This window comes from Caretta caretta, chromosome 13 (assembly GCF_965140235.1).
Source record: "Caretta caretta isolate rCarCar2 chromosome 13, rCarCar1.hap1, whole genome shotgun sequence".
NCBI classification, from domain to species: domain Eukaryota; kingdom Metazoa; phylum Chordata; order Testudines; family Cheloniidae; genus Caretta; species Caretta caretta.
The window spans coordinates 29,101,566-29,121,036 of NC_134218.1; the positions used below are offsets into that span (position 1 = coordinate 29,101,566).

At 45.1% G+C, this 19,471-nt stretch overlaps 1 protein-coding gene across 4 annotated transcripts in view; it reads right to left on the bottom strand.

Annotated features, from left to right (window-relative positions):
* TOX2 (TOX high mobility group box family member 2) overlaps positions 1–19,471 on the bottom strand; it is a 257,019-nt gene that overhangs the window by 46,290 nt on the left and 191,258 nt on the right. For 3 of the 4 annotated variants that reach the window (XM_048820161.2, XM_048820162.2, XM_075118844.1), the window contains exon 4: positions 5,631–5,870. The exons of the other annotated variant lie outside the window; for it this stretch is intronic. In XM_048820161.2, coding sequence (XP_048676118.1) covers positions 5,631–5,870 — 240 coding nt within the window. The remainder of the gene's footprint in view (positions 1–5,630; positions 5,871–19,471) is intronic. 4 annotated transcript variants of the gene reach the window in all.

Consider the following 19,471-nt stretch of genomic DNA (forward strand, 5'->3'; position numbering starts at 1 on the left):
AAGACACAAAGAGGTTCGTTGACTTGTCCCATGTCAACAGCAGAGCCAGGAACAGAACCCAGAACCAAAGGCTGCCAGTCCTGTATTCTAACCACTAGAAACACTTCCTCAAAGGCAAAAAGTCAACTAGCATCTCTGCTTATCAAATGCTGACAGTGTTGAGACACTTCTCAGACTGCTCAGCAATTCCATTAGTTAAAGAGTTACCCACTTTATCAGGAAGATGATTTTAAAAGAGGAAGTTACTTACTTTCATAATTGGAAGTCCTTTGACCTGTGCGGGCCCCTGTGGGTATGCATATGCTCCAGGCCCCCAAAGCCAGAGAATTTTGAAAGCAGTGTCCGTCTGTTGGTCTGTGCCTGCACCTTCACTCTCCTCATGACTCCAACTGAGGAGATAAAGGGCTGGGCAGACTGACCATCTCTCCAATTCCTGGTCTACTGTGAATCAAAAGATGATCCAAAACAGAGGGGAAGGAGGGCGAATAGTGAAATACAGACAGGGACCATACATCTTGAAGAATCTCCAGTAAGTAACTTCCTCTTCTTCGAGCGCTGGTCCCTGTGTGTATTCCACTGTGGGTGACTGACAAGCAGTACTTAAGTAGGAGGAAGGTGTGAGAATGTAGATGGCAGAGCCGAACGAAGGGCCACCATTCCAAAGGATGCACTGGTGGGGGAGTCCTGTACTGAAGCAGTGTGGCTGGAATTCCAGGTAGTTGCTTTGTAAATATCAAGTAGAGGTATTTCTTGAAGCGATGCCATAGACGTCACTTGTGCTCTCGTGGAATGAGCCCTCCCCCATGAGGGGAAGGGAGATTAGACAGCGGATAGCAGAGCAAAATATAGACATATAGTTTACAGATAAATGGATAAAGACAACAAAACTCTGGACTCTGGCAGTTCTGACCTGGTGGTGAGAAGGAACTGGGGAGGAGGCTGGTCTGCCTCACCCTTTATCTCCTTGGTTGGAGGCATGGGGAGAGTGAGGATGCATGTGCGGATCAGTGGACACTGCTTTCAAAACTGTCTAGCTCCAGGAATATGGAGCACATGCATACCTACACATAGGGACCAGCACTCAAAGAAAAACACCATTTTATGATAGAAACTAGGCTGAATACCAAGCCCTTAAGCATAAAATGTAACTAGACATGGCTGTCTGTCTGTCTAAAGAAGGCTGCTGTCATAACGGCTTTGTTATTTGATTGCAAGCACCAGAAGTGCTCGGAAACCACAGAGTTTAAGAGGACTCATTTCAGCTGGCACAGTTCTAACGTTCTCTGTTCATCAGCTCTTGAATGGCCATTAAGCTCGGTCTCAGTGCAGTGGCATTTCTCAAATGGACAGTTGCCCATTAGCGAATAAGCAAAAAAAAAAAGGGGGGGGAATGGGACAGAAAAAAGCATTTAATTTAAAACTGCCAGTTGGGTTGGAATGGGATTCCTGGGGGTGAAAGGCCACCTTGTTAGGAGGAAAAAATTCATAACAAGGTTTCACTCCGTGGGTGAATTGGATGGCATTTTATCTCATTTTAATCTCAGTTCATCTACTTTTGTACTGATGGGAAAGAAAACAAACCCTCCAGCAGTTATTGGCCAAAGTGCAGCATCAAGTAGAGCAGCCAAGAACAAGAACCAGCAACTCTCAGCAACTATTAGGAGTTTGTGATCATTCTTATTTATACAGAGCCATAAGTGTGCATGGCACTTTACAGACAAATGACAGACCATGTCCTGGCCCCACAGAGTATTGAGACTCCTAACTTCTGTTGAAATGCCTTTGTGGATTTGGGTCTTACAGTCTTTAGCAGTGTGGATTGTGCAGCTTTCATGGCCCATGTGCTAAGCAGTGAGCAGAGATACAACACTGTTTAGAGTTCATTTTCTGCTGAAGTATGAATCTGGTACAGCGTAGTACGACATAGTCCTGGCTAGAGGGAGGTGTCTTGCAGGCGGGTATTATGTAGGCTTAAACAACCTGATCATTATTACTGGCACCCTAAACCAAACCTGAACCAAGGCCCAGGTCACAGAATCACATTGGGTAGAGATGGAAAGACCTGTGAGATTATGTAAACCCCCCACTCCCATCATGCCAACCAATGTACAGTGGGATTACTCTCTACAGTGGGATAAATTGTTCCGGGCCATTATGTCTCTTCCACCCTCCTGTCTCCTCCACCTTCACACTTTGCATAAATGCCAGAGACAATCATGGAAGCACAAGGCTTTCTCCCTGTAAGCACCACAGGAGTGCATCCCACCCCACAGGAAGTGGGAGGAGTACAGTCATGACCCCACCCCTCTGCCTGTGGAGCTGGCTGGGTATGATGCTGGGGGAACAGGCTGCAACCTCCAAAGAGTTGGTGCATTAAGCATGTCCTCCCACACCCGGCACAGTTTGCTCGGGGAGGGATTTTATGGGCTGGCTCCACAGAGCACCCAAAGGGAGCCAGTGTCTTCCTAGCACAATCTGGCTCTCGGTCTTCCCTCATGGGTTCAGGAGCCTAGTGCCCACAGCAGTGGGAACTGCCGCAAGGACTGAATGCCTTTTGCCAATAATTCAAGTGGAATCACTCACAAGGGGCAGCTCAGAATGGCCTGGATTTGCTGCTGTTGACTTAGAAAACAGCTGTGAATGTTATTTTAACATGTGACAGTGCTGTGATGTGTATCCAGCTATAAATGCCCTGAGATAACGCACTTTACTCCATTGGAGAGGCCGGTGTGCAGAACAATCGATGTAACATGAAGAGTAAGCTGGGATAATTCACAGGTTTGGGCAATCAAATTATAAACAGGCTGCTTTGCTGTCATCTAGGCGATTCTCAAAGAGTCAGGGGCTTCATTGGTCACATCTGAATTTTATAAAACCTGCAGAGAGATTTCTAAAGCAAGGGTAATTGGGACTATACCCACTCCCCAGGCTGGGCGAGTAAGAGTTGGATGCTTAATCCTGGGAACAACTAAGCCCGGAAACACACTAAACTCTTAGGCTGGGGTATTCAAAAGGAGTTTAGCACCCAAATGCCATTGAAATGTCCATTGGTCTTTCCTTTGAAAACCCCTGTCTTACCGTTTTAATGGATGTGAATTCAAATGAGTAGTCTGTGCAGACAGGGCAGGGACACAAGAATGTTTAGCTTTCCAGACACTACTAGTGAAAACAAAACAGCCGTATTTCTGCCTTGATGCAACAACAAAAACAACTTTTCAGCCATGAAGCGCTGGAAGTGAAGTCACTTAGCACAAAATGTTAGTCTGCTCCTTTCCCCCTACATCTGAATTATCTACTGGTATGTTGCTTGGGTTCCCCCACTGACCCCTCAGGGCTTTGAAAATTCTCCAGTGAAGGGATCTTTCATGATCCCTCTTGCAGTGGGTCACTACGCTTCCAATAAGAGTTACAATTTACTTCAGCGTTTGGTCTCTATCCAGTTTTCACAAATTACTGGCTTTTGTGGGAATAGAAAAACCACCTCCTGGCATCAGGACCATTTCTTATGTGTTAATATGATTTTCTTGGTAGATATTTTAATTCCTGTTCGTTAGAAACTCTTTTTATGATCTGTTGTACAAAGGTCATTAATGGTCATAAAATAAATGATGGATTGATGCCTTTAAATATTTCCAACAGCTGTGTATATAGAGAAAGCAAACAAAAACGCATAAGCCACTGTGACTCCAGTGCTCTCTTTACACTGTGGTTTCTTTTCTCCAGGAAACATACCACTTGATTATTGCTTTGCCTAACTTGCTATGTGTATACAGGATAGACAAGGTATATATTTGTGGCCAGAAAAAAAATACAGGGCTTTATCAATTGCCTTAGCTATCTTGCTCCAAGAATCTGACATATCCCCAAATTCTGTCTCCCTCATTGGGACTTGTTGGACCTATAAGAAATGTATCAGCAAAAAATCCATGACCTAACAGGTAACTCCTGTACTATCATATTGTCAGGCTGAAACCTTGAAGGTGATTGGTAAAGGTACAATGGAAAAAGCTGCTGCAGACACTGAGTGTAGTTAGCCTAAAACTCACACTGCACTCTCACTGCAAGAAAGGTTTTAGCTGCAAAGCAAATGCCATTTGCTTTCTGTGACCCTTGAGTTGCCGGTGATACAGTCTCTTCTAGCCAGCAGATCACCAAACTCCTCTGGCTGCATAGGGCTGTGCCAAATAGACACAACCAAATTCTAAAACTGCAAAATCTGAGGATTTCATAAAATACTTCTATTTTCAAGCAAAAATATATTTTTATTTTCGCAAGTTAGTTCTAATGAAGATCAGATTTGCATCCACACACACTTTTTGAAATGTCAGGTTTTGAGATGAAAACTTCCATTTCATGAAAAGTGAAATGAAAACGAAGAATATTTTTTCCTGAAGTTTCATGAGAAAGTATTTGATAGTTTGCTCAGCCCTAATACTAGAGCTAAGCGGTCACTATATTACTTGTTATTGTGGGTAACACACACACAATTTGTTCTTCAGGAGGTTTTTCTTCTGGGAATGAAGATACACTGCCAGCAAGCCAGTGATTTTGGTAATACAGTGTCTTCCTTAGAAGTAGCATCTTTCAGAGACAGCCCTTCCACGAAGGCTTAACAAACGGGTCAGCACCATCCCAGAACGTTACAAGTCTAAACATCAAAGTACCCAATGTCGGTGAATGCCCATGTATCAGGTACACAAGACATTATGGCTGTACCATAATCATCTCTGCAATCTGCCCACATGCAAGGAGAGTCAGGGAAGACGTGTGGACAACAGCGCAAAGAGTTTGTTCTGCCAGTGCATTTTCTGAGAATGATGCAGGATGACTAAGGTGACCCAGAAATCTTAGCCCAAGCTGTCCTTCAACACTTCCTCCACACCAGTCCTAACGAAGCAGGTGATTTTTATTTTATAATCTTCCCTACGTTTTACCTCTTTGTTTATCAGTTCTCTTCATCCACTCAAGACAACTGGCATCCTAAGGGCTTCTGACCACTAGCCAAACAAGAATGGCAAGCAACTTTCACTATATCCTGTGTCACCATCACTTTATTAACTGTCCTAGGTAATAACCGGTTGCTAAAAAAATACCCAGGTGAATTAAAAGACAGAGGATGCTTTCTTTGTTATTTGACACGGGTGCTTCTTAAGGACTCTGCTAAATCACACGCTGGATTTTTGCTTCTCTCTTCCAACACAAAGTCTAGTTTTACAGATACAGTCTTTGAAACGGGAAAAAAATTGAGCACTGAACCACGTATTTATTGTCAAAATCCTAATCTGAAAGAACAATGTAGCATGATGTATCTGGCAACTGCAGTAGGAAAGAAAAGACTTAGGGGAGAAAACTTCTCTCAGAATTAGAGACTTTCATTCATTGAATTGTTATATGCACCAATATAGCACACCAATGTTTGATATGATTTGCAAATCTGCCATGCTTTCCCGCGTCCTAGCCCAGAAAAGTTCTCTGTAAACCATCGCCTGTTACAGAGAATGTCTCTATCTCTGTGCAAAGGAAAAACAAAAGGTCTGTTCTCTTATTAGAGCGAATTATTTCTATCACTGTAAATACTGTCTGTCATTCTCTTATTGTATGTCTGTTAAAACAGGCATGGCTGCACGTACCTTATAATGTGATTCTGTCTCCTCTTCCTGAGTAGAACTGGAGGGAGATGGTGTAGCAGATTTACTTCCTGGGGGTGATGGGGAACCATGGGTAACACCGCTCCTCATACCCATCTGAGAAATCAGCTGTGACTGGCTGAGGGCACTCATGTGACCGGCTAACATCCCTGGTCGATTGATCAGGGGGACTTGACGGTTGGAATCATAGGAAGTGGCGTCTGAGTGGACCATCTCCTGGATCTGAGTTAGGAGAATATTACTTTTTAATTAAAAATGTATTTTATTTATTGTCTTATAAAATTACTTTATGATGAACTAGTATTGACTGATTTAGAAATTATATTACAGAACTGGTAGAGAAAAATCTTCTTCCCTGCCCCTTTCCAAAACAAGAGAAGAGAGCGAGTTGGGCAGCGTATGCTTGTGGTTTCTCCTTTCCATAATTTCCCTGTGGGAAAACAAGGATTACGTCTACACGGCAGCTAGGAGGTGTAATTACCAGCTCAGGTAGATGTAGACACGCTAGGTCTGCTTGAGCTAGCACGCTAAAAATAGCAAAGCAGCGTGACTGTGACGGCACGGCTAGCTGCCTTAGGCTCTCAGGTGGGCTTGTGCCTGGGCGACTAGCAGTGTAGACGTACCCTAAGGGTTTACAACATGAGGGCTTAAATTGTATCAGCAAAATGTGTGTGCGCATGTACCAGCAGAGAAATGCTTCAGGCTATAATAGCGGGAAGAAACTTCCCCCAGGGCAGGCTACAGCCAAACTGTCCAAAGTGGGGTTTTCAAAGTCTCCACTGAAACGCCTGGTCATAGCCACGGGATGTCAAACTAGCTGGGCCAACCAACTGAGCACACACACATATTGTGTGGACACATCGTCGGCCCTTGCTTTTGAAAGTTCAGCCCTGCTCTGCTCAGGGATGCAGCTGCAAGGAGTTGCGATTCCTCGCATGCTGCACATGATCAAATACAACGTGTTATCGCTTAGAAAAGTGAGAAGCTCAAAAAAATAACTTCTTCTTGTTTAACAAGTTACCACAACTTCTCGGATCCCCTGCTCCCTGGCTTAAACAGAAAAGTACAACTAGAAATAAATAAATACATCGTATACTCTGGAGCAGAACAAGCAGAAGTCCCCAGCCTCCCCCAGACAGGCCTGGATCTGGCTTTAGGCCAGATAGCAGAATGTAAGTAGGTTTTGTTGCAGAAGTTTGTTGTTTGACCGCACTGCGAAAACACAAATTCCAACCTAACCAGCTGAGGATCTGGCCCCATGCCGAGGTATCATTAGGGAAGTGACTTCAGTATAGTAAAACCAAGAAGATTCCGAGACCCAGAAGCGACTGTGTCCTAGACACAGAGGGTCTCTCACACAGTTTGCTCCCATGTGCTGTACAGTGTGGCCCAGGCACACAATGGGGTGTGTTAAGAATGATGCTTGAGCCTTAAGAGCCTTACCTGACACTGCTCTGACTGCAGCATCCCTTTCATGAAGGTTTATGGACCTCCTTTTAATTTTTTGAATAACAGTAAAACAATAGGTGCAAACCCTCCCTTTGTCATCAAAGTCCCATGTTTACAAAGAGGGGTGCCTCTCTGGCAAGTCTGAGTCCCCTGACTGGCAGAGAAATCAAGAACTTTCTACTGTATTTACTTACTTAAAACATGCCACCCAGTGCTCCAGACACTAGAACTAATGACACAAAACAACAAACACTCCCCACAAAGATCTGACCCTACTCAATCATTCATCCTGTCCCCCAGAAACCTGTGCCCTGTCCCATCTCCTGAAGGCCAGCAGATTCGGGCTCTGGCAGACTGAGGCAACAAGCAAATTCCACAGTCAAGAGGGCGAAGGATTTCAGAAGTGACTATTGATTTTGGGTGCCCGACTTGGGACACCCTAAAGGCCCCCAATTTACAGAGCGCAGGGGCTCAGCACTTTTCAGTGGAGGCAACCAAAACCAACAATGGACTATAAGGTGGATAGAAAGCTGGCTAGATTGTCGGGCTCAGCGGGTAGTGATCAATGGCTCCATGTCTAGTTGGCAGCCGGTATCAAGTGGAGTGCCCCAAGCGTCGGTCCTGGGGCCTGTTTTGTTCAATATCTTCATAAATGATCTGGAGGATGGTGTGGATTGCACCCTCAGCAAGTTTGCAGATGACACTAAACTGGGAGGAGAGGTAGATACGCTGGAGGGTAGGGATAGGATACAGAGGGACCTAGACAAATTGGAGGATTGGGCCAAAAGAAATCTGATGAGGTTCAACAAGGACAAGTGCAGAGTCCTGCACTTAGGACGGAAGAATCCAATGCACCGCTACAGACTAGGGACCGAATGGCTAGGCAGCAGTTCTGCAGAAAAGGACCTAGAGGTTACAGTGGACGAGAAGCTGGATATGAGTCAACAGTGTGCCCTTGTTGCCAAGAAGGCCAATGGCATTTTGGGATGTATAAGTAGGGGCATTGCCAGCAGATGGAGGGATGTGATCGTTTCCCTCTATTTGACATTGGTGAGGCCTCATCTGGAGTACTGCGTCCAGTTTTGGGCCCCACACTACAAGAAGGATGTGGAAAAATTGGAAAGAGTCCAGCGGAGGGCAACAAAAATGATTAGGGGACTGGAACACATGAGTTATGAGGATAGGCTGAGGGAACGGGGGATGTTTAGTCTACGGAAGAGAAGAATGAGGGGGGATTTGATAGCTGCTTTCAACTACCTGAAAGGGGGTTCCAAAGAGGATGGCTCTAGACTGTTCTCAGTGGTAGCAGATGACAGAACAAGGAGTAATGGTCTCAAGTTGCAGTGGGGGAGATTTAGGTTGGATATTAGGAAAAACTTTTTCACTGGGAGGGTGGTGAAACACTGGAATGCGTTATCTAGGGAGGTGGTGGAATCTCCTTCCTTAGAAGTTTTTAAGGTCAGGCTTGACAAAGCTCTGGCTGGGATGATTTAATTGGGGATCAGTCCTACTTTGAGCAGGGGGTTGGACTAGATGACCTCCTGAGGTCCCTTCCAACCCTGATATTCTATGATTCTATGAGTCACTTTGGACAATCTTACCCTAGGACCCCTCACTGAGACGGTTCTGTTTCCAGCCCCCTGGCAATCAAACAGGATGTGTTCAGAGGCGCACAGCGCTGTGCATGATCAGACTCATGCCACTGCAGCAGGATGCCCAGATTTTGCCTTCAGGTGCCACCGTCAGCAGTGTGGCGTGTAAATGGGGTTCTGTGGGCTGAATTGTCTCCCTGAGCTCCCTCAGGATCCCCTCTTAATGTGACCACACTTGAAAATTGAGCTCTTCATCCCATTAGCCTACAACCACCACAGTTAGGCTGGATCCATGAACACAGAAAACAAACCGCACAACGACAGATAGAGCAAGACAGACCCAGCGTGGCCCTCTAACTCCCCAACAGAATGGTGATGGCCTACTTGCGCCATAGGACAGCTTACAACGTAAACCACCATACTGTGAGCAAATTCCACTTCAGTCCATGGCCTGCAAGAGAGCTACATCACACTCACACATTCAGGGCCAAGTTCTGCTCCTACTGAACTCAGTGGCAAAGCTCACATTTGTTTCTATGGGAGCAGGATTATACGGAAACAGGCAGCAGGATCGGGCCCATATACAAGGGAACAGGCTTGTTTTGCATTCTTCAGCAGCTCAGCCCTTTCCCAGCTTCAAAAGATAACATGTGCTGGGGCCTTAACCAACACTGCAAGCACATCAGACACCAAACTGCAAAAATTCATCTTTGCACCCATCTGGAAAGTAATGGAAAACAACAGACAGAGCCTGCTGGAAGGGCTGAAATTATAATTGCCTAAGGGCCAGCTGTGTGAAAAGGTGAAAAAAACGAATATTATTCTTTTGGGCAGAGAATCTGTATGTCCAGTTCATATGACAGATTGTACAGACGTCAGGCTTAAATCGCAAACACCACTGATGAAAGGTGCTACATAAATCATTAAAATGCAGAAGGAAAAGGAGCAAAATGACAACAGATGCTTAAATACTCCCAAGCTAAGCTAGGGAGAGAGGCTATGGTGAGGACCGTTACTGCATGAAGAGTAAAACGTCCTGTTCACCAACAAAAGAAATGTTCATTGTCTAGCCATTTTCAGCCTTACCATTCTGCCATCCATCTCTGAACAAGCCTCAGAATATACAATCAGCCCAGCCTCAAATTGAAGGCCCTTTGGACATGGATGATCCTCCAGGCTGTTGTTCATATAGTGGGATACCATGGTGCCAGGAAGAGTGTGGGAACCTATATACTGAAGGGAGAAAAGACAGATAAAATAGAGATACAAGGCCAGATGTTCAGCTGGTGTAAATCATTGTAGCTCAACCGAAGTCAATGGAGCTAGGTTGACTTACACCATCTGAAAACCTGGCCCATAATCTGTCTATCAAAGGTACTTCTAGACCACCCCATCACCCAATAACTGAGCACTGACTCACGGTAATTGGCCTCAGGAATATAGTGCGTTCATGAAGAAGAAATCCTGGAGAGGACTGCTGCACCTGCTCAGATCACGCCACATTATAACAAGCCCTTCCCACTGAGAATGAGTCATACTATGAGAAACATCAGGCAAACTTCAGACATGATGTAAGCGGCTACAGCTCCACTGAAGTCAAATGGGTTGCATCTGCTTACATCTGGGCTGAATTTTGTCCAGCGTTTCTAATTCCAACTGGCTTTTCACATCTTCCTTCAGGCTCTGGGAACTGCAGTAAAGAAATGGCTGTCATCTACGACCATAAGGAACCCAGTGTAAGAGAGCCCAAACCAGTTCCCAACCTGCTTTATCACTCTCTTAAAAGTCTTTGTGGACTTTAATGTTTTAAGTTAAATATTTCGGATCAAATTTACAAAGGGCAGAGAACCATATACATACAGACACCAAAAATACACAACCTTATTTATGCATGCAAATTCTATGGTTGTGTGCATAAGTTTGGCAATGCATTGACCCAATTTGCACCTGCAGTTGCATGCACAAATAGAGGACAGAGTTGCCTTTCTATAAATGGAGCATTGTTTAGTGGATGAAGCATAGGTCTCTAAATGAGGACCTCCTGCATTACAATCCTGACTTTTTGCATGCCCTTGTACTTTTCATAGAGATGACTTTCCTGTCGTCTGATTATCCAGTATACACAGAGTAATAACTGAGACATGTAGTAATCACAAAAATATAACAGTGAGGGGTTACTGAAGGTCCAGACTCGATGTAATAACAGAATAACAACACTATTATGACGTGCTACTTGTTTGGATCCAAGGTTGTAGAAAAATAGAGCCTTCTTCAGGGAAATGACCAAAGACACTGAACACTTTACTACATGGACCACTTGTCTGATCTAGCAGGGAAATTCCCATGCTCCATGCTGCTCTCCTCCATCACAAAACCCACCCTCCTGTGTCTATGGGAGGATTTTGTGTAGTCCTCACTGTACTGCTTGTTACTCAGTGAAGCTAGCAAATCTGATAAAAAAGAAAACTAGTTTGTATTCCTCTCCCTCCATTAATCCACTCTCTCCCCCACAGTCTCATCTGGGCACGCTACAGCCCCAATCTTGGAAAGACTTAGGCACACACTGAACATTACAGATATGAGTAGTTTTGATATTCAATGGGTTTTTTCATGTTTGTAAAGTTAAGCACATCTCTAAATTTTTGCAGAATCGGGACCTAAGCACCGATATCACTGCAGGACTGAGCCCACAAATACTTACTCACACGAGAGACCCTTACACATACAAGCAGTCCCAATTAATCCAATATGACTGCTCACATGAATGAAGACTACTCATGTGAGTAATGTTTGTCAGATCAGAATCTAGAACAGAATTTACTCTCGGGGACTAGTCAAATAACAGCAGACTCAGAAGTGCCCAGAAAAGACTATGCAACCGAAATCTGTGCTGCCTTTCCTAGAGAAAACCCTACCAGAATTCACATTAGGTTATTTATCACCTTCCGTCCCATATACAGATCAGTTACCCCCGCCCTATAAACGAGGGAGGCCTATCCACATGTCAATGTCATCAGCAGCGTGCCAGAGTTCTCTTACTAATTTCAGAGACAGAGCTAAGCCAGCTACTTACATACAATCTGATTCAGCCACAGAAGAAGTCAGCAGGAGGGAAATCAAACACAGTCTTAAATATCTTCCAGACTTTGTGCTTTCTGTGTTAATCTGATTAATGTTAACATGAGTTTAAAGACCCAGGGCTTTATTTATTAACAATCTTCCGATAAACCCACTGAGGTGCAATCGCTCATTAACAGGGAAGTCCTGCCAACACCATGAGCAGCACATAAAGTAAGAAATGGAGGGAAGATCTGCTAGGGCTCAGCAGGCTTCAGTGGAAATAAATCCAAATGCAGAAGCAGATTTACTGCTGCAGGTCAGGAATCGAGAGCTCTTCCACAACACCAGACAGCACACTCCGCTCATGCATTCAGATCATACACATGGGGAGAGAACAGATTTTGACAAGAGCAACCCCTTTCTGTGTTAATTACTTAGTGCTGGGATTTAACTTTCAAACAGCAAATATGTCCCGCATAGAAATAACACCAAGAATTTGACTTAGGCTGACTATGTTTCATGCCCTTTAGGGTCAGACTGCATCACTGTCCTCAGATCACATCATTGTGAAAAGATACAAATAAATACATGGAGAACCACAGAAATGTGAGTTAATGACAGAATGACAGCAGTGGCCTGTGCTATATATCTGCAAGGAATTTCCAATGCACACTATCCAGCTAACACATTCCCAAATAGTGGGGCTCACTGGACAGCTGACTGGTCACAGGGCACTGGCCCCTCCTCCTCATTTCCAAATGCTAAATTGCACTGAGACAACTACAAACACATCAAATACTTGCCTCCTAGAACTTTTCCAGCTAAGTAATTGCTGTAGTGGCGGCAGGGATGGTGAATGATTATGAATGGAATGGGAAAGGAGGGGCCAATGAGACAGTTTCTGTATGAAAGAGGAGGTCCAAGTTATGAAAACGTTTGTGAACAGCAGGTTTTGCATGTTGCTTCTGGGAGTCCTATGCTCAACAGCTATCTCAGGACACAAGCACAAAAAAGATGGGTGGGAATACTGTATGACAGCCAGTCTCTCTTCACCAGAGGCCTAGGACAAGGGCCCTGACTCAACAAGGGATTTAAGCACGTGCCTAACTGTAACCACGGGAGTTTAGTCCCACTGACTTTAGGGGGACCATTCATGCTTACAATTAGGCATACGTTTATGCACCCTGTAGAACTGGGGCCCAAGTCATGGGACTCTTGGAAACGTGTCTGCCTGTCTACGATATTTCATTCTACAGTTGTCTTTTTAACAGTGAGGATGATTAACCATTGGAACAAACTACTAAAAGAAGTGGTGGATTCTCCATCTTTTGAAGTCTTCAAATGAAGACTTGATGCCTTTCTGGAAGATGCTTTAGCCAAAACAAGTTATTGGGCACAATACAGGAGTAACCGACGAAATTCCATGGCCTCCGTTTTACAGGGGGTTAAACTAGATGATCTAATGGTCCCTTCTGGCATGAAGATCTATTAAACTTTTAATCTAAATGAGGAGGGTGCTGCAGGTGCATTGACTGAGAGGGCTAGTCATCTCAGAAATGGCACAGTAAGGGCTACTGCAGGTCAGAAATTGAGTGTATTTGCACTAGGCAGAATATTCTTGGGGGCCAGGAGAGAACTGGAATAACAAGGGGGTGAGACAAGCAGGACTGAGGTGAGTGGCAGAGCTGGGTGTGGGGAAGCTAGTGTGGGACCTGTCTGGCTCACACGCAGTGAGTTCACTTGCAAATTTCAAAGGACAAAATGGTAAATATGTCTTGGATTTTGTCAGTTTAATCCAGAACTTTCATGTTCAAGATGATCTGCCAGCTCCCAAGGAAAAGCATAATTTATTGTCCTTATTTTAAATTTAAATGAAGAGAAGTTTATAAGATGTGTGTTTTATAAATGGGGAAGGCTTTAAAATGTGGTTTAAAAAATCCTAAAAGCTAAAATAGCTCATTCTCATTTACAGCCATTCCAGTCTCTTGGGTAAATACTGTATTAAGACAATTTTAAAAACTCTTATTATGTGGGCAATAGACCACAACGGCTCCATTTATCCATTAAATATGTAATCATACATTTTTTCTTTAAAGTGCATATTATTTATGCAGCAGAGCAGAACAAGTCCAGGAGTGTAATTATGGATAATGGACACGTGCTACAAATTCTTATGAAAAATTGTAGGAATGAGTTAGGGCCTGAACCAGTGCCCATTGAAGACAATGGAAACACTCCCATTGACCATAATGGTCTTTGGACAGGTCTCCAGAGAGCATATCCATCAGGTAGGGTGGAAATTTCAGCAGCTCTGCTTTTTGTTGTCTTTCAAAGACCCGCATATGATTTTCTCCACCAAGCCCCATGGGACTCTGGGAGAAATTGGGACTCCAGAAGTACCAAAAAATTGCAAACCTCCATAACAAAGGGCTGGCAAAATCCCTTCACAGCGGGAACTGGCACATTCCTTGACATACTCTCAGAATGCTCCTAAATCGGCCAGGATTGCCTTTGCCTTGTTGAGATTAAATTTCAGTCAAGCTCACTCCCAATCAGCTCCTAGCCTCAGCCAAGCCTGAAAAAGTGAGAAACTGCACCACCTGCATCCAAAGAAAAGGGAACGGTGCTGCCGCCCAAACCACAGCGCAACCGCCACCTGCAGCCTCAGATCCACATTGAACAGGTGGAGTGACAACAAGGATTGCCACGGAACCAACGAGGTCTCAAAGTGCTTTGCAGACACTGATCAGCTCTCACAACTTCCTAGGGACAGCAGCCTCATTCTTGTTTTACAGATGTGGAAACTGAGGCAGGGGAGTGACTGACCCAAGGCCACCCAGTGAGTCAATGGCAGAGATGGGAACAGCTCCACAGTGTTCTAATCCATAGACACTTATTCTAACCTCTGCACATACCTCCTCCCTAAAATAAGGGACACCAGTATTATTGGTTAGTAGTGACAGAAGACCAACAAGTTAAGCACTGCATCCTCACTCAGAGCTGTTGCCTGCAGAACACTCACGGGGTCACATTTGGAAGGCTACCTGAGCAACCTGGAAAATATATTTTGAAATAATCCTGGTGCACGACATGGGGGAGCAGGTTCCAAAGGTGGAAGGGAAGGGCAGGTGGGCTTCCAACTGGGTCTGCCCTGCTACTGAACTCAGAAAGCTGAGCTCCAGTCATCATTAACTGATACACCTGGGCAGCCTCTTATTTAAGTAAGTGTTTCCCAGCCCTTGCAGAATATAAAGAGTGTCACTAGTACCTGGAGCCAGACAGGTGGCCCGAGAAACACATGGAGGACAGGGGCATGTTCAAGGCGAGAGCATTTCAACAATCCAAGCTGGAGGTGACAGAGGCACAAGTAACTGGGTGGATGGCAGAATGGTCTCCTCTCGTCATGGAGATCATCACCTGGGGGAATTCTTCTGCTCCCGGAGCTTCCAACAGACAACTCGTTAGCCCACAGACCTCCTCCAAGAAAGAGTATCTGCATCCTCTCTCTCCCAAGACATCCGTTTCCACTTAATCTTTTTCCTCTTTGCTGCTTACTCTTGGTTCCTCTCTCCTCTCCTTCATGCAATCCTGCAACTCAGCCTTCAAGCACCCACTCAAGTAACTCTCCGAATCATGATAATGAACGCAGAGACTCAATGGTACAGTCCGCACTCCATAATCTCCTTGTTTACTGCATTAATAGCTGTTATTTTTCATTCATGACCTGGGCATTTTTACTGAGTGAATGATGGCAGGCTGCACTCAATTGCCCCGACCCTGCCAACCCTCAGAGCAGTCCGACTGAGACCACTGAGCTACTGACGTCGGCAGGAGCTGGCCCAGCCTTTGTCACTCACTAAGCTCATATTCCTTTTCTGAAGAGCATTTTTCAAACAGACAAGGCTGCAGCCATCCCCTGCACACCCACTCCCTTCATTCTGCATGGCTTACTTTTATATCCCTTTACCACAATCACTGATTTTTTAACGTAGACTGTGATGGGCAGTATTCAGTGTGAAGACCCAGGAGAAACAGTCCTGTGTATTCCAGCCTCTCCTTTTTGGAGACCTAGATTCAAATTCTGCTCATTTCAGAAATACTAATAACTTTGATGGTCTTCACTCAGCTTCTAAACAATAATAGTGAGTAGTTTTGGCAAAGAAGGAATGCTTTATTCAGAAAAGGCCAGGGAGCAAAATTCCAAGTCTCCATTCCTTCCGTCTCTCCCAAAATGGCCCACCTGCTGGCACCAGCCTAATTAGCTAAATAAACAAAGCAACAACAACTGTCCCTAATCAGAACAAGGGCACTAGTATGATGTGTTCCCCTTACAAAAGCAAGCCCACCTTCACCTTCCCAGGCATAAGCACCCCATCCCCGATATTATCTATCTCTGCTTCCTGTCATGCTGAATATAACCTATCATGTAGGCTCACTGGCGCAGACTCTGTGTCTTTATTCTCCGTAAAGCTCCATATGCCCTGATGGAGCCAAATGCAAATACATTCATAATTAAATCATCATCATGAGCATACCGTTAAAAAGGCAAAGAAGAGAAGATGGCCTAGTGAATACAGCACTGCTCTGGGTCATAAGGAACCGAGATTCTATTCCTGGATCTGCCACAAACACCCTGGGCAAGTCATTTCCTTTCCCCGTGCCTCAGTTCCCCCAACTGTGAAGTGGAGACAATGATCTGAATTATGCTCTCCTACGTGTATCTGTGGCTCGCACAGAAAGAGAAGCTGTGAGTATCCGAGAGGGAATTCGGTCCTGTTTTTTAAGTGCACTGGCATCCTCGCTACACGGCACTATAGCAATGCAAACTTCTAGACTCCAAAGGACATGTTTGCTGCCTCTGTTTATAAGATGTTATGCATCTCAGAGGAACATGAGTAAAATGTGATGTAGTAGTTACTAAAGTAATTAAATGCATCTTACTTAAAAGATTCCCAAAGGCTGCTCTAATTCAAAGCCAGCCTTTTTTTTTTTTTTTTTACAATGGTTTAGTTTTTTTTTAATGAATATGCATATCAGGCATATAAACACTCCAGCTAATCCTCCAAAAAGGAAAGAAAAATAGGTTGACAAACTGCACATGCTCTGAGCTCCTTGTTTATGGGGAAACCAGTAATCTACACTTTTGCAGCATGAGTTAACAAAACACCATTAAAAACAGGCTAAAGATTCTGCTATGGGAATTGGACACTCTGGCAGCAAAGATAATGTTTTTAAATATATCAAGTGCAGTTTTATGTTAACTCCCAAAAAATTCATCGGCAAAAGGCAGCTCTTTCCAGCAGTAAGTAGCACAGAATTAGCCAATTTATTTGGGCAGACAATATGCTGTCATTCCAAGCAGCATCATGCTTCGGACAGTGTAGTCATGAATGAATTATTTCAAGATGGGAAGATACTGACTACTTCTGGCCATTCAGAAGTCTGTGGTCTCTTTCTGCAAAATGAGATTTTAATCCCAGTGCCCTGGCTGAATTCCACCGTAGATAATTCTGCCTATCTAAAATTCCCTGTTTCTTTCATTCTGTTAGGAATTCTTCTTCTTTTCCACCTTCTACCTCTAGACTGTTGTGCATATGGCTGCTAATACTTTTGCGGTCATGTTGCACCTCGGACGTAGTTGTGTTTGGCCGTAGAAGACTAGATCCTTATATATAGCATATAGATGGTAAAATTCTCCTCTGAAGCCATTATCTCTCCTTGCCGATCTCCACTGCATATTTTGTCCTTGTTACATTTTGTCCATGTGGAACTGCTACTCTTGTTGATGAAAGCTGCTTGTGAAGAATAGGCTACAGTGAAAACAGGAGAGAAGTTTGCCCACAGCTTCTGTTTCTACAAAGCACTGCGAGTTCGTCTAGACTAGGAAAGGTGACTGACGCGAGCTTGGGGCCAGCTAACACATTGTAGAGGAAAACCCAGGAGGGGCCTACACTAGCTAAATCCATGTAGAACAGTGGTCTCCAACCTTTTTACGCACAAGAGCACTTTTTGAATTTAAGTGCAACCCAGGAGCTACCCCACCCCTTCCCCAAGGCCCCGCCCCACTCACTCCATCCCCCTCCCTCAATTGCTTGCTCTCCCGCACCTTCACTCCCTTTCACCAGGCTGGGGCAGGCGGTTGGGGTGCAGGAGGGGGTGCAGTTTTGGGAGTTTGGGTGCAGGAGGAGGCTCCGGGCTGAAGGCAGAGAATTGGGGTGCAGGAGGAGGTATGTGGTGCTGGCTCCGGGAGGGGGCTCAGGGCTGCGGTGTGGGAGTGAGTTTGGGGTACAGGACGGGCTCGGGGTGCTGGCTTCGGGAAGGGGCTCAGGGCTGGGGGTTGGGGTTCGGGAGGGGTGTGGGCTCCCGCCAGGTGGCACTTACCTTGGGCGGCTCCCGGTCAGTGGTGCAGCGGGGCTAAGGCAGGTTCCCTGCCTGCCCCACTCCCAGAAGCGGCCATCACCCCTCTGCGGCCCCTGCGGGCAGGGCCACGTGGCTCAGGACGCTGTCCCTCTCTGCAGGCACCACGCCCGCAGCTCCCATTGGCCTCAGTTCCCTGTTCCCAGCCAATGGGAGCTGCAGGGGCAGTGCTTGCAGGCAGGAGCAGCGCACGGAGACTCCTACCCTGCCCCCTCTGCCAGGGCCTCAGGGGCCTGCTGGCCACTTCTGGGAGCAGCGTAGGGCCAGGGCAGGTAGGGAGCCTGCCTTAGCTCCACCGCACTGCCGAACTTTTAGCGGCTGGAGATCACGATTGACTGGCAGAGGCTCTGCGATGGAACAGTCGATCACGATTGACAGGTTGGTGACTACTGATGTAGAAGGTGTTTTCCCTTGGGAAAAAAGAGGTTAGGCCAGGGCTTGCTAAAACATATTTGCTAACCCTGACCTGACCACTCTTTCTAGTCTAAAAAAGTCCTGTGAGCCTGGCAACAATAGTTCAAGACAACGGACAATGATATTGGCCAGGCATATCAAAACCACACTACAAGATCACATCCCAACTCCATGCACCCCAGGAGGTGAGGGGGGGCTCCACTTACAAAATATCTTCAGGGCTACCAAACACTCTAGAGTGACTTTGGTCCATCTCCCAGGATTAGCTCCTATAGCATGTCTCAGACAAGAACTACTTGTCCTTTCAAACTTCAACTATAATATTATATTCCTGCATCTTTAGCAAACCAAAACCTACAACCTGCTGCTATCACCCCAATAGAGGAGCAGCTATTTCAATGGCAGATTATTTGGGGGATCCTCTGGCAACCCCTATCTCTGGCGTAGATTATCTCTCCTTAGATTTGTTCCTAAAGAACAAGCCATTACAATCATAATCAACCTGGGAGGGAAATTATCTGCTGAACAGCTTTGAAGCTACGTTTTCCCAACAGGCTTTTTCTGTATTGAAGTTTAAATGTAAACGCATCACCATAGTTGAAATGTGTAAAGATGATTTACTTTAAAAAAAAAAAAAAGAGAGACAGAGAGAGAGAGACGCTGATAAGAAAATATATCCCCAATTACCACCCCTTCTCTTCTCGATTTGTAACTGCTCCTAATAAACTTTCATGGTCTATAGAAAATGCTCTAGCGCAGTGACAAATTTCTGCTGGAATTTGAGATGTCTTGTTCAGAGTAATAGCTATCTCACACAGGTGCCCAGCTGCTATTGTAAAATCAGTAAGCATTTAATTGAAACAAATGACTATAATAATAGTACATTATCCC